The following is a 16,779-nucleotide window of genomic DNA, read 5'->3' on the forward strand; positions in this document are numbered from 1 at the left end:
CAAATGTACAGCTGCATTCATCATTGCCCCAAGGGTTGTTAAAATATTTACCTAACATAAGAGAACATGAAAATGCTCTCATGAAAAACACTTTTTTTAAAGGGGAGGGGGGGAGGATATGCTTTGTAAGAGCACCATTTTAAAAATGGAAAACGGTCAGACTTGCATGTCAATTTTGCCACTCTGCAAAATATTCCATCTTTACCAAAGAAAGATTAAGGCTTAACATGATGGAAACATTCAAAACAAAAGTTGCTGAAAACAGAAGAAATACACAGGCACAGGGTCTCCTACCATGCCTATACTACCTTTCCCACGTGAAACTTAAGACCTACCAGCTTTAGAACTGGCTAAAGAGTTCAGAGAAGGCAATGGCAACCCACTCCAGTGTTCTTGCCTGGAGAATCCCAGGGACAGGGGAGCCTGGTGGGCTGCTGTCTATGGGGTTGCACAGAGTTGGACACCAACTGAAGCGACTTAGCAGCAGCAGCAGCAAAAAGTTCAAAAATAAGCTTCTAGTGCTTTGAGAACTTGGAAGATACATACTTTTACCCTCGTGTTGTTTAAACACTGCAGTCAAATACCTACAACTTACAACCAGGAGTGACCAATGTTCATAAACAATAAAGAAAAATAAAAGGCTCATGAGAATTATAAAAATCAAACCTAATGAAATAAGAATATGGATACACTATATTAGATGCCACAATTAATATACAAGTGACTGATGACAAAGACACTTTAAAGAAACTGCTTTTGAAACTAACATACAGCTTTTATAACCAGACAATTATTTACAAAATACTAAGCTACCGATCAACAAAATCACCTCTTTGATTATACAAACAAACACTGCCACTTACCAGTGGTAAACGCTTCACAGCAGCCAGGTACTGTAGCAGACCCTTGGCATGATAAATTGTAGGGTGTAAGTCTGGATTTGGACTTTGCCATTGTCTATTCAAATCCTCTCCACTTAAGGAACAGCGGTGACTGTATACATGTAAATACAACAATAGATAAACACTGGTATCAATAAATTCTTATATGCACTCGATTTATTTTATGATTCTATTCCACTAAGTATTTCAAACAGGTGTAAGTGCTGGGCTTACCAAAATGCATGTTATAATCATTAAGTAAACATCTATTTAGCATTTGCTATGTGCCAGATTGTGGGTTACATGCGTTTAAACTGTAGTAAGCTTGCAGGTCAAAATTTTCAAGCTATAGGAAAAATTCTTCATTCTGGGGTTTTGTTCCATACACTATAAAATGTATTCATGGCCATATTTTCCATTCTGACTACATTTCTAATGCTAAAGTTCTGTACTTTGATTGTATTAATTATTATCAAATGTGCTATCTGGACCTTCCTTCTAAAAAAGATAAGTATATAAAAAGTACACATTCTTATAAAAATTCAAATACATTTTCACTTAATTGTAGGTTTTAAGTATTAAACTCACTGAGCAAAAATTTAAGCAAAGAGAAGGTGCTAACAGAAATATAAACAGAATTCTAACTGGTCAATATGTTTCTGAATTAAAACTAGACATAAAAGCTCATTTTAGTTCCATAATCATACTATCTAGAAAAATTATTCTATTTTTAAAATTCAAACATTTCCTAAAACATGATAAATATTCATGGTACTTTTACTGAAATAAATAAAGTATAGTACCCTCAACTTTGGAGATGCTCATGATAGCTAGACAAAATCCCACTTTTCAGAAGCAGTAAAGAGACCTTGGTCTAATTAACACGATAAATGAACTGTACTAAACTATGATCCACATCCACTTAAAAAGTAATCTTCCAGTATTTCCACTTTAAAGAATTCCTCCTCATGTCAGGAAGAAGTTAGCACATGGAGCTAATTCCATATTAGTGGAAAGAGATCCCAGAAAATTCTAAATCTTAGAACAACCAAGATCATGCCACTGATAAATAAGAAAGGAAACTACAACAGAATGATGTGTTAAAAAAATCTTTCTCATATCCTAATTCTGTGATTTTCCTAAAATGATTCAAGCAAAACATACATTTTATGAAATTATATTCTCATGAATAGATACAGAATTTCTCAAAACATATTACTACTACTATACAGTTTAATTTTCATTTAAAAATTTATCACAGATTAATTCTTCACTAAATTTTTTTGTTGTTCTAGAAAAATCATGACATTTGCTTTCCATATTAACCTGGATGCTATTATTTCAATAAGTTTACACAGGACAGCCACAAAAATCTAGAATTTCTCTATAACTATTGCTTAACTTACTTTCCATTGATGACACCATCTGGATTTAGCATAGGGACAATTTTAAAAATATAGGATTCTCGTAAACTCTGAGCAGTAGGGTTATTACTCATGAGATACTCCAATGTTCCTTTCATTACCCAGCTTGCATTAGTTTCTCCAGGATGTACTCGAGCAGATAAGAAAACATACGGACGATTTCCTAAAGTGTACATAAAATCTCAAATTAAAATGAACAGCTACTAAAGTATGTATAATGGTTGACTTTGGCACTTTAGAAATATTTCTACTCAACTGTGAATACTGATATAAAATCAAATTAGAACTCACTATGCACCTACTATTTATAAGTACTGCACTAGGCCCTCTAGAGAAAACAGATATAAAACCCGTGTAAGCCACATCTTATATGAAAATAACATATTAAATAGTATTTAAGTCACTTATTTATTTCCTAATGATTAATCTAAATATAAAATTAGTTCTTTAATATTACCTTGATTTCATAAAGAATAAGTAGCTGGTGAAATATAGATAAAATATAAATTTTTCATAAAGTCATGGGGAAATTAAGGAAAATATAATCTTATTTCTGTTTTATAGTCACTATGATAAGCACAGAACAATAGGTATATCTGCTCAGAGATTTACAAAGAAACTAAACATTTAGATATACAAGTCTACAAAATAACACTCAGTTCACCTGCTCACATTTTCATGAATAGCAAGTGCCTACTCTTTCTTGAAAACACCTTCTTATCAAAATTAGAACAGTTCTCTTATATACGTATATATATCTTTTTTTTTTTTTACCACAGCTGTACATTTGAGACAACTTAAAAAATATAAATGACGGGGAAAAACAAGTAGCTATTCATTCAGTATTAGCATCAAAACACTTGGGGGGTTTCTGATAGTTTTATTTATAAATAAAATTAACTGTAAATTCTTAAACGGATGGTATAACTTGTTATATTATACTTTGAGTATGACTTCTAAGAATAAGAACTACAGTATATCAATATCAAAAGAGACCTTAGAGGTCACCTCAGGCAGCTCCCTCATATTCAAGATGAGGAAACAGAGGCCTAGAAGTGGGCCCAGGGCTAAGCAATAACAAGACCCAGACTAGCACCCAAGGCTTCTGATGCCTATTCCCAGTACTACTGACCTTACAAAATACTTATGAAGCAAAGAAAAATAAGTAATAATGATTGGTACTGCGAGTGAAGAAGACAAACTTACTGAATTGACAGAGATGTTCATAATAATTAGACTCTGGCATTGCTGTTATAGTCACCAAGGGACAGCTGTTTCCAGACAGGGTTTCACATAACACATCTTTTCGAAAATAGATTTGCTGAGGATTGTGTGCTGACTCCAATTTTTGAAGATGCATCTTAATAAAAATTTAAAAGCAAAGTATACAATCATTTAAAACCTCCCTATGATAAATAGGAATAAATGCATCCAGATCTCAAACAGAACTAAATGCGAATCAGATCAGGTTCCTAATCCCTTCTCCAAAACCCTCAAGGGCCCAGACGCACTTGAACGTCAGTATTTGGGGAACTCGAGAAAGAGGACAGATACGGTTTGGATAATGTTGATAGTGCAAAGTGCAATATAACCAGCGGAGCTGGCGGCAGCAGCCTGTAATCAGCACGTTATGATTTCTGCAGCAAAACCTATGAAGAGTCACTCTAAGTGGAATCAATATTCTAAATAAGCTCACATCAGGCCAGGCTTTGCTGACAACTGGGTTATGAAAATACTTTTGGTTTCAAAGCCTTCCGAATTTTGAAATTTTGTGACTGTAGATCTGTTAACAGCAACCTAAAATATGGAGAATGAAAATCATGTAGCACACATTTTTAAAAAAATTTTCCTGATTTCAAGATTAATATAGGCTCATTGTAAAATGCCTGGAAAATATAAAAAGTACAGGAAAAAACTTAGAACACCTGCAATTGTATCACCTGGAGTACTACTAACAATAGCCAATGTATATAAAAGAAACTGTAATTACATGGAAGACTTATTATAATTTGATTTTACCACTTGGTAATTTATACATAAACATAAATATATTAATAATTATAAATACTATATCATATCATTAAATATGTTCAATATATGTTTTTTGAAAACACAAGCTTTTTATACACCAAATATAAACTGTTCACTCCCTTATGTTAAAGATATTTAGCTGGTTTCCAACTTTTGCCTATGTTCATTCACATAATCATGATTTACTGGGTGATCACTATTTCTTGGCTGGAAACTGTGCCAGACACTAAGGATACAACAATGAATAAATGGACTCTGCCCCCGAAAATACAGAGTGCTATGAGGGCTTATAAAAAGGGAGAGGAAGCTTGAAGGGTCTGGGCAGTAAGGAAAGGTCTTCCAGAAAAAATTACATTTAAAGTGAGATCCAAAGGATGAGTGAAATGGATATAAAGTGTGCTGTAGGCAGAAGGAAAGTATACAGGAGGACCATGAAATAATAATTTTTTAAAAAGGACACAGCTAGAACAGAAAGAAACAAATCGAGAATTTAACACAGAAGGAAGGGCTTGGTAGACCAGTCCTTCCCAAAGCACAATATTTGCACTACTGGTAATTAAGACAACTAAATGGTATGTGGATAACCTTCAAATTTTTTAAATAGGTATTTTTACTGTGAGTTAAAAAAAAGTTTGGCACATTAAACCAGTTATTTCACAGATATTAACTCAGAATGAGGATAATCTTTAATATTAAAAGATACATATTAAGTAAATAACAGTTCATACAGTACAAAGAAATGGCAAAAACTGTGCAAAATAGAGAAATGACTAAATGCGCCATGGTAAGAATTGTAGATTTCATACACATGGCAAGAGAAATCACTAAGGAGTTTTAAGCAGGGGATCTATATGACTAGACATGCCACCAAAGAGTCTTCCTGCCACAGTGTGGTAAAACACTGATGAAGAAGAAAGGGGGTATAAATGAAATTTAGGACAAAAGTTACAAAGAGGCTGACCCAAGTCCAAGTGAGAAACAATGGTAATGCCTGGAAAAGATCACGGTAGTGGGACAGGAAGAAAGCAGGGATACTTAAAATGTATTAAAAAGGTAATGTCAGTAAAGAACAGAAACAAAAGACTACGTAAATAACAACACTTTATGTTTCTGATGCTATGTTATTCAGCACAATAAAATAGCTGTTTATACCTTTACTGCAGATTGTAACTTTATTAAAATAAAGTGAACTCATTTAATCCTCTCAGCCTTGATATTTCTTTGGCTCTGTGGACTGTGTTTTCCTCTCATTTTTCTCCTCTCTAATAACTTGGAAGCTTGTTTCTAATCACAATGTTCCAATTTCTTTCAATTGATCATATGAAGCTTCATGATCCTTGACTATTAGGACAGACATTCTGTTCTGAGTATAAATCTGTCACAGTAATTACTTGAATTGTTTGCTTTAAAATGCAAATAATAAAAAAATCTTAAAAGAACCCACAAACAACTCTTACACCCCATACTCTAAGCAATCTGGATCTAGGACTCCATATGAAATCATTAGAAGAAATGAATTCACTACAGAGAAACTTAAATTGCATCCACATTGTCTACTGTTATATTTTCTAGGAGATTCAATGCTTCTCACTAAACAAGTTGAAAATTCACCTAGTTAAAAATTTTAAATTTGGATTTGTAGATTTATACTCAAAGATAGAAAGCAAAAACCATGTCATTTCTGTAGTATTTCTATTAAATAAACATAAAGACTACATTCCCATTTTACTTTAATGAATTCAACAAATACTGTATTATTTTCTAAAACTGTCAACCTTGGACCTTTTTATTACCTTATTGATTTATTAAAATAATATTTCTTTTATTACCTAACACATATACATACAATACAATAACGGTTGTAATATAACGTAATGAGTTCTCACCTGCAAAGTTGAATATGTATATGGATAATGATAAGCAAAATAGCACACATCATCTTTATGTGGAAAATTGACAGTAAATGTAATTGTATAGTAGGATTTTCCCTTTTGCCCACCTGCAGCAATTGAACTTCTTGAGAAGTGATTTCTGCAATAGAAAAGCATAAAATGTTATTCATCCACACAAAAATTCTGATTTTTTTCTTATTTTATTAAACAGAACTTTTTTGGGGGGGAGAAAAACCATGGTTTGTAAAAAGTTTAATTTAAATATTCTTAAAAATTAGACTTGGTACTAATAAGGAGAAGGCAATGGCACCCCACTTCAGTACTCTTGCCTGGAAAATCCCATGGACGGAGGAGCCTGGAAGGCTGCAGTCCATGAGGTCGCTGAGAGTCGGATACCACTGAGCGACTTCACTTTGACTTTTCACTTTCATGCATCGGAGAAGGAAATGGCAACCCACTCCAGTGTTCTTGCCTGGAGAATCCCAGGGACGAGGAAGCCTGGTGGGCTGCTGTCTATGGGGTCGCACAGAGTCGGACACGACTGAAGTGACTTAGCAGCAACTAATAAAGCAGTTAACTGCTATCAGCCAACATCATGACTTTCCATTTCTGGATGTGCTAATTAAACAGCTCCTATTTTATGCATCAATAGAAGTTTTAGACCCCCCATTTTTTGACAGGTTTATACATTACTGGATCCAGGCAGTGATGAGCAATGGCTGCTACAGCCACTGGATGAAAGGCTGACAGATCAGACAGCAATATCTCAGTTCACTGATCAGTTTTAAGATTACAAAAAAAAGAAATAACCAGAAATGATATGTTTCCTGATGTGATACAACAGGAATTTCCTGCACCCTCTGTGAAGTATTCTTGTCAGAAATGAAACCTGGAGTTGACCAGGCTTCTAAATCTAACTATGAGTTTAGAAAACTGGTGAGAGGGAAGAATTTAGAATTTATTAACACCACAGGGATGCAATCAGCAAAATCCAAAATATGGGAAATCCAGCATGACAAATGATTTAGTTTCTTCAATAAATAAAGGATAAAGTTAGAAAGAGAGAAAAAGGAAGCCTATAAAGTAAGAGACTTGAGAGACGTATGAAGAAAAATCAAATGCAATGTGTGGTCCTTTGGTTGGTCTGATTTAAACAAACCAACTATAAAGTTAGATTTATGAGACAAGTAAGTCTGAACACTGACTGGATATTTTATCACATTTAGGAATTTTCTTCACTGTGCTAACGGTATTGTGGATAGATTGCCTTAAATATGTATCTCTAATGAAAAAGACTTTTGAAGTATTTATGGATAAAATATATCGGAAAATGCCTTTAAAGATTCAGGGTGGAGGTAGGGGTGAAAGCATAGCTAAAATAAAACCATGTGTTGATAATTATTGAAACTTAGAGATGAATACATGGGGCCTCATCATCCTATTATTCACTTTCGTAAATGTTGGAGATTTCAATGATAAAAAGAATTTTAAACTATATTATTTTCCAGACTTTGAATATCCCTGAGATATGATGACTTAATTTCTACCAACTTAATTTTCAAAATTCCAAATCACCTTGCATTATTTAAGCCATGAACTGAAGAAAAGCCATGGCCTAGAGATTATTTACTCATGTACACAGACATTCAGGGCAGATCACATCCTTAGAACTACCCTGGGATCAGGCTTTCTAATGTAATCTTATGAGAATAAAGCTTGTAATTAATGAAAATAAAAGAACATTGACCTAAAAAGCGGTATAGTTTTCATTAACTTAGCCATTATATCAAAGAAGGAAATGGCAACCCACTCCAGGATTCTTGCCTAGAGAATCCCATGAACAGAGGAGCCTGGTGGGCTGCTGTCCATGGGGTCACACAGAGTCAGACACGACTGAAGCGACTTAGCATGCATGCATTCATTGGAGAAGGAAATGGCAATCCACTCTAGTATTCTTGCCTGGAGAATCCCAGGGATGGAGGAGCCTAGTGGGCTGCCATCTATGGGGTTGCACAGAGTCGGACATGACTGAAGTGACTTAGCAGTAGCAGCAGCAGCAGCAGCAGCCACTATATCTTGAATAGATACTCAATGACAAGGTGCTAAGAGTTGAGGAAATGCAAAATAAGGTCCAGAAGTAGATCTTGCCAACTCTTTTCCCCCAAAAGTTTAATATCTATTTGGGGGGGGGGGGGGCGGTGTTCATGCCACCACATTACAGCTATGGATTTTATAGGTTATATTTTCTCATATACTTATGGAAGGTAGTTTTATTCTCATTTTACAGATGAGACAAACAAGCAGCAGAGGACAATGCAAAAATAGCAGTTTTTAATACCCTTATGTAGATTTCAGGCTTGAGGAAAGCAACTGGAGTAGTGTGTGTTACATACAAAGTGGTTAATAAATATCTGTTGAATTAGCCTGAATTCCAATTCCAGATTTAGCAGTAGCCAAAAGAAAAAAATAAAAAATAAAGAAACAAAAATCCTTGCCATCACCTCTTACATAGAAAAGAAAAACAACCCCAGATGCTATGACCATTCACTTTACAATGTAAAAAGAAAGTATTCATTGATGATTTTTTATTGTGTAGAAGACAAGCATAGGAAGGAAATAATACTTTTTGAAAATCACTGTTTCACCCTTTAACATTTTAAATCAATCTTCTAAAATCTAACCAAGCACTTCCCAGACAATCACTGCTTCACTTCAACTTAAAAGGAAGATATAAATGAGGGTATATTTTTATGTTAGCCTAACATGAAAAGAAATATGAAAGTTATTCAGGTGAAAAAATTACATATAACATTATACTTCTGTTCCTCATTTATTCCCTATTTATTTTGCTTAAAAAAAATGGGGGAAACTCGGGGGCGGGGCTCGGCGGCCGTAGTGCGAACCATGGGAGGCGGCTGGTGGTGGGCTCGAGCCGCCCGCCTTGCCCGACTCCGCTTCCGTAAAAAAAAAAAAAAAATGGGGGAAACTCTACTGAAATTAATTCCAAGGAGCATTTCTTTCTTAGAAAGTAATAGCAGTTAAGATCTAGGTTTTCCAAAGCCCTATCTAAATCATTAAAAACATCAATACAGTATACTAACGCATATATATAGAATTTAGAAAGATGGTAAAAACAGCTTAATTTTAGAAGGCTTCATCTACCTGATAAAACTATAAGAAAAGGCATACTAGCACTAGTTAAGCACAATATAAAATATTAAAAAGTCAAAATCCACTAAACAGAAATCTCAGGATTAAGATTAATAAGAGCAAAGAAACAGGGATGTTAAGTGCATTCAATAGCAGACAGAAATTATCTTGAAATGTATTACAGGCAGAAACAGTAAAAATGGAAAGCAAAGCGTATGATAATCCTAGATTACTTAGTCATGAAGTTGAGGAATAATCCAATTTTGCCACTAAAGCAATAAATGATTTCTAGCACTTACTTCTAACTTGATAAACAGATCACCTGTTTGAAGTCAAAGTTGAACTGGCTAAACTGAAGCAACCTACCTATAGAATACATCTCCAACTAAAACACTGGAAGTTAAAATGAGGTAAACATTTGTGTGAAGAAAAAAAATTATACTTAATATCATCAGAACAACAAGAAACCACTGTAAATTATTTCCTAGAGTTTCTAATTTTAGTCTTCCTCAATGAGGTTCCCAAAGTTTTACAGCTATAAAAGAGCTGAGAACATATCTAAATGGGAGAAACAAGACTGGACATATGTCTGTCTACAAAACACGTTTTACTGCCACTAAATATACCCCCTAAAATGAATCTCAAATTATAAAAAAAGAAAACCTTTTCTGTTAGAAGTAATACTAAAGCATATCATAATTCAGAGAACACATTATCTCTTTTATCCCTAAACCGAAATAGGATGAACTAATATTTCCTTCTATAAACTGTTGTCCCGTTATTGTCAGAATACTTACTTATAGTAACAAATGTCAGTCCCCACACGAATCCACCATGGTCTAGCATTTAACGCTTCCTGAACCGAATACATGAGTGGTTGCATACCTTTGATAGAAAGAAAAAAGAGAGAAAACTCTTTTCAGAATTTTTGAGTTAAAAATTAATCCTGTCATTTTAGAAAGCACTAAACATTCATGAAAGTTAATGAATATACATTTTGGTATTTCAACATGTATTTTTTAAAAATCTGAGATGTGTGTGTGTGTGTGTATGCACACACTCAAGAATGGTTGACTCTTTGTGACCCCGTGGACTGTAGCCCACCAGGCTCCTCTGTCCATGGAATTTTCCAGGCAAGAATACTGGAGTGGGTTGCCATTTCCTATTCCATGGGATGTTCCCAACCCAGGGATCAAACCTGTATCTCCAGTGTCTCCTGCATTGGAAGGCAGATTTTCTATCACTGAGCCACCTGGGAAGCCTGAGATCTTTCTCAAAGATCTAAGAACTGGTGCTTTTGAACTGTGGTATTGGAGAAGACTCTTGAGAGTCCCTTGGACTGCAAGGAGATCAAATCAGTCCATCCTGAAGGAAATCAGTCCTGAATAGTCATTGGAAGGACTGATGCTAAAGCTGAAACTCCAATACTTTGGCCACCTGATGCGAAGAACCAACTCATTAGAAAAGACCCTGATGCTGGGAAAGATTGAAGACAGGAGGAGAAGGGGACAACAGAGGATGAGATAGTTGGATGGCATCATGAACTCAATGGACATGAGTTTGAGCATGCTCCGGGAGATAGTGATGGACAGGGAAGCCTGGAGTGCTGTGGTCCATGGGGTCACAAAGAGTTAGACATGACTGAGCAACTGAACTGAACTGAAATCAATGAATGATATGTTTTATTTCCAATTTAACTAAAATGAGGTTACCACTTCAATAAGTGAAAAGTCATTTAACATTCTGCTATTACCTTTTCTATATTAGATCTATCTAATTATATATATACAAATTACACAAAAAATTACATATACATAATATATATTATATAAAAATTATACATATATTCCTCATAGCAAGTGAAAAAAAGAATAAAGTTAAGTATTATCTCCCCTCCAACTCTCCACAGATTCCCATCTACAGCAAGGTAAGGAAAACAATGCCAATGAACCGGCATGATTGTTTTCTTCCTCAACAATAGGTGTTTAAAACCACGCAGAAGGAGGGAAGGGAGAAGGAGGAGGGACAGTTAGCAAAAGCAGGATTAAATATATAGTATATTTTCTTAGGTAGTTTTAGAAATACACTTTCACATACACTTTAAAATCATTTAAAAGGTTTCCAGGTTTCTAACTGGAATTAATGAAATTTATATGCTAATTTTGGAAAGGTTCACAATTTTTATTGAAATCTGGCTCAACTTTTTCTTAAATTATAACCTAAAGATACAATCACCTTTTTCATTTTCTTGCTACAGAATCATTATCTTAAACTTACTTCTGAGTATTTTTATTAGTTTTCAATAGTTTCTTGGGTTCTCTAAGCACATAAATCATATCACTTGCAATTTTAAAAATTTTATCTCCTCTTTTAGTATTTATAATAGTTACTTTATTTTCTACTTTTATTATATTTCAAGAAATGAAACAATCTCAAAAACTATTCTGAATACAGTGGTAAGAACTAAAGCTATCTTGCTTATAATTTAAATAAAAATATCTTGCCATAAGATGCAATATTTGCTGATTGTTTTTCTTAATGTCAACTTTATCTTATTTAAATAATGAGCTAATATTGAATAATTTCTATGTGCCAGATACTGCTCTAAGTATTTTTATACCTTTTAAGTCATTAAATCCTCACAACAGCCCTCTGTAGTAGGTGCTTATTTCTTCCTACAACTGGAGCAGTTTCCCCCATACGTCTTATTACACTTAAGTGTTTTTAATTATTTCATTAAATGACTTTTCAGCATCCACAAACAGAACCACATGGCTTTTCTCCTTAAGTCTGTTGATATAATTAATTGTGTAAATATGTTTACTATTGTGAATTATCCTTGCACTCCAAGAAAAAGTTTTTCTCTTATATGCTATATGATGAAATCAGCTAGATTTCACTTAGAATTTTTGCATCTAAAACTTGGTCTTTTAAAAAAAAATTACCTTTACTAAGTATTGATATAATATTACACTAGCTCCAGAAAAACATATTTAAAAGGTATCCACCATTTACTAGAATGAGAAAAATCTATTTTTAGAAGTAAATACAAATCAGTTGGAATATCATCCTGATACGGTGACTACTAAATACATTTTTAATTTATTTTCAACAGCTGTAGTCTGTTCAGTATCTCTACTTTTTTCAGTTTCAGTATTTCTAGTTTATCCTATTTGTTCTACTTCTATCTCATTTTCAGCATTTTTAAAAAAATTCTCTTACTTTCTTTTGGATTTATTTTTGTTGTTCTAATATCTTGAGTATTTTAATACTTTTAATTAATACTCAAAATATCTGGAGTATGTTTTCAGTACTTGAGTAGTAACTTATTTTCAGGTTTTTTATTTTAAATAATGCAGTTATGAAAGGCATTCCGTTTTCCTCCAAACAGCAGTTTAGCTATGTCCCATAAGTCTATAAAGAGTTCTCCTTTGCTGTACTTTCTAGATCAGAGCCATCCAACTGAGCCTTCTGCCAGAATGGAAATGTTCCATACCCGCACTGTCCAGTGTGGTGGCCACTAGCCATGTGTGGCTACTGAGCACAGCAAATAAGCCTACTGCCTCTTAAGAACTGAATTTTAAATTCTTAAAACAACTGTCTTTTAATCACGCTGTATTTCTTGCAGCTTTTGCTCTAGCAGCTATGTGAGTGCCATGTGGTTATGGGTTTTGTACTGTATAAAGGTCAGTGTTCTGTACGGCAAATGAAACCACCAACAAAATGAAATGGCACCCTGACAAATGGGAGAAAATATCTGCAAATCCTAAATCCGATGAAGGGTTAACACCCAAAATATATGAAGAACTCCTACAACTCGATAGCAAAAAACACACAAACAACTGAAAAGTGGACAAAGGATCTGAATGGACATTTTTTCAAAGATATACATATGGCCAACAGGTAAATGTAAAGGTACTCAACATCACTAATCATCAGGAAAATGCAAATTAAAACCACAATGAGATTTCACCTCACACCTGCTTGAATGGCTGTTATCAAAAGGACAAAGAAGTGTTGGTGAGAATGTAGAGAAAAGAGAACCCTTCTGAATCACTGGTGGGAATGTAAATTGGTACACTCATTGTGGAAAACAGTATGGCAGTTCCTCAAAAAATGAAAAAATAGCACTAGCATTTGATCCAGCATTTCCACTTCTGGGTATTTATTCTTAAAAAACTAATTCAAAAAGACATACGCAACTCCCTATCATGTTTAATACATCATTACCTACAACAGCCAACACATGGAAGGAACTTAAATATCCACTGATGAATGAACAGATAAAGAAGTTCAGTTCAGTCACTCAGTCATGTCTGACTCTGTGACCCCCATGGACTACAGCATGCCAGGCTTTCCTGTCCATCAACAACTCCTGGAGCTTGCTCAAACTCATGTCCATTGAGTTGGTGATGCCATCCAACCATCTCATCCTCTGTTGTCCCCTTCTCCTCCTGCCTTCAGTATTTCCCAGCATCAGGGTCTTTTCTAATGAGCCAGTTCTTTGCATCAGGTAGCCAAAGTATTGGAGTTTCAGCTTCAGCATCAGTCCTTCCAATGACTCTTCAGGACTGATTTCCTTCAGGATGGACTGGTTTGATCTTCTTGCAGTCCAAGGGACTCTCAAGAGTCTTCTCCAACACCACAGTTCAAAAGCAACAATTCTTTGGCGCCCACCTTTCTTTACAGTCCAACCCTCACATACATACATGACTAATGGAAAAACCATAGCTTTGACTGCTACTGCTAAGTCACTTCAGTCGTGTCTGACTCTGTGCGACCCCATAGACGGCAGCCCACCAGGCTCCCCCATCCCTGGGATTCTCCAGGCAAGAACATGCAGTGGGTTGCCATTTCCTTCTCTGATGCATGAAAGTGAAAAGTGAAGGTAAAGTCGCTCAGTCGTGTCCGACTCTTAGCGACCCCATGGACTGCAGCCTACCAGGCTCCTCCGTCCATGGGATTTTCCAGGCAAGAGTACTGGAGTGGGGTGCCATTGCTTTCTCCATAGCTTTGACTAGATGGACCTATGTCAGCAAAGTAATACCTCTGCTTTTTAACATGCTGTCTAGAAGATGTGGTATGTATATAATGCATGACCCTGTGTGCACACACGTGTGAGCACAATGGAGTATTATTTAGCCATAAAAAAGGAAATTTTGCTATTTGTAACAACATGGATAGACCTTGAGGACACTATGTTAATAACTGAAATAGGTAAAAAATAAAGGCAAATACTGTATGATCTTGCCTATGTGTGGAGTCTTTAAAAAAAAAACTCATAGAGGACACAATAGAGGCTTCCATAGGCAGGGGGTAGAGGGGTTTGCGAAAGTGGTCACAAAGTATGAATTTCCAGTTACAAATAAGTAAGTCATGGTGATATAATGTTAACTAGACTTACTGTGGTGATCCTTTTACAATATCTACACACTGAATCGTTATGTTACACACCTAAAACACATTCTACATGCCAATTATATCTCAATGGAAAATGAAGGTTTGCAGTTATAATAGCATCTTCAAGGACTGCAACTTGTAAACACACAATATCTCATGCTTTTGACCCTGAATTATTCTTTGTCAGACATCAGTATTACCACATTTCCTTTATTTGTATTTACCTATTAAACCTCTGCCCAATCATTCATTTCAGCTTTATTATTACTATACAAATATTAATTAAAAGATTAGAAAAGATTGAGGGCATGAAGAGAAGGGGAAGACAGAGGATGAGATGGTTGTATAGCATCACTGACTCAATGGACATGAGTCTGAGCAAACTCCAAGAGATAGTGAAGGACAGGGAAGCCTGGTGTGCTGCAGTCCATGGGGTCGCAAAAAGCAGGACATGACTTACCAACTGAACGATAACAACAATATACACATACACATATTCTCCCCATCTGGCAAATTGTATAATTTTCATTATCTGATTTTTGAGGCCATTTTGACTTATAGTTAATAATGACAGATATACGTTTAATTTCATTCCTTCTCCCCTTCCGTTTTGTTTTCTTTCTACTATTCATTAAATGTTTTTTTCCTTCTTTACACCTTCTTATTTTACTTACTTGGTTACATTTTCCACATTTTCTTTTCTTCTTCTGTCATTTGGAAGCTTTCTATTGTGCTTTTCCAACTCCATTTCTCATCCTCACAGTTATGATTAACTTTGTGTGTAGACATTTCTCTAGTACTATATTAAATAAATGAGCAATCCAACCAGGACAAGTTAGCTTTCACTCCTCTCATATTACTCCTTTTAGAACATTTTCCCTTAACACAATTTATAAATTCTAAGTCTTCTATCCTGATATCTTTTTCATTTATTTTTCTCAGCGAGGGTTCAGGGTAGTATACTTTCTGAATTCTACATACACAAACATGCAGTTTATTGGCAGTGACAAACAAATGACGGATTTTACAAAAGACATTTGGCTCTCCTCTAGCTTCCACAGATGAGGGTCCAATACTAACCTGTTTCCACACAGAGAACAACATAGTGATTAGGAGCTCACAGTCTATAGCCAGACTATCTAGGTCTGAACTCCAACTCCACTACGTGCCACATGCACGATCCTAGCAGGTTACTAAACCACTCACGCCTCCTTTTTCTCTTCTGTGGATAACAATCTTACTGGATTGTTTGTTGTGTGAATGAAGAGTATCACATGAGTCAGCACTTAAAGAAGCCCTGGCACATGATACATTTTTCAATAAATGTTAGCTGTTATTACTATTATTTAAGTACTGCAGCCAGTTCTATACCTGAAACTTAAATATTTCACTGGTATGTATAAAAGATTCCTGTCTTCCTTATTTCTTTCTAGGAGTCAGTGAGTCATTTCAATTCAAAACTTTAACCTCTTCCAGGCACACAAAATTCTTAATAAATGGTTAATTATAGTAAGGCAGAACAAGGTTCAGGCTGAGGTCAAAGGGCATAACAGATTTATCTGAAGTGTTCTAATTTTATACAAGACAATGTATTCTGTTATTACTTTTAAAATGATGGTTAATTCTGGTCACAGTGAAGGGAGCTATATTTGGAAATTCTGATTATAATGAAGATCATCTGAACAAAACAGGGTCCCCCAGAAAGAAATCAATCAAATGAGGTAACTCAAACTGAATAAACCACAGTCTATTAATACTCAAGTTGATACAGAAAGGCCATATTTGAGTAACTTATTTAACCATGAGCCAAAGGATAAACTTTAATGTGTGTAACATAAATATGCTAAGAACTGTCAAGCCTGTCACTTGAATACAATCAAAATATTAAATTGCCAGAGTGAAACCAGCATCTAATGGCACTGGCCTCTAATAATATCCATGTAAAGGCTGAAGTTTTATTAAGCACATGCTCAGTAACAAGGGCAGATACAAAGAAAGACA

The 16,779-nt window shown here is 35.0% G+C and overlaps 1 protein-coding gene across 4 annotated transcripts in view; it reads right to left on the reverse strand.

Annotated features, from left to right (window-relative positions):
• Window positions 1-16,779, reverse strand: part of AGTPBP1 (ATP/GTP binding carboxypeptidase 1) — a 193,296-nt gene that overhangs the window by 28,292 nt on the left and 148,225 nt on the right. For all 4 annotated transcript variants that reach the window (XM_019966505.2, XM_019966503.2, XM_019966504.2 and 1 more), the window contains 5 exons: window positions 10,176-10,263; window positions 6,223-6,367; window positions 3,512-3,665; window positions 2,288-2,468; window positions 864-993 (listed from right to left, as the gene is read on the reverse strand). In XM_019966505.2, coding sequence (XP_019822064.2) covers window positions 864-993; window positions 2,288-2,468; window positions 3,512-3,665; window positions 6,223-6,367; window positions 10,176-10,263 — 698 coding nt within the window. The remainder of the gene's footprint in view (window positions 1-863; window positions 994-2,287; window positions 2,469-3,511; window positions 3,666-6,222; window positions 6,368-10,175; window positions 10,264-16,779) is intronic.

Source organism: Bos indicus, chromosome 8 (assembly GCF_029378745.1).
Source record: "Bos indicus isolate NIAB-ARS_2022 breed Sahiwal x Tharparkar chromosome 8, NIAB-ARS_B.indTharparkar_mat_pri_1.0, whole genome shotgun sequence".
Lineage (NCBI taxonomy): Eukaryota > Metazoa > Chordata > Mammalia > Artiodactyla > Bovidae > Bos > Bos indicus.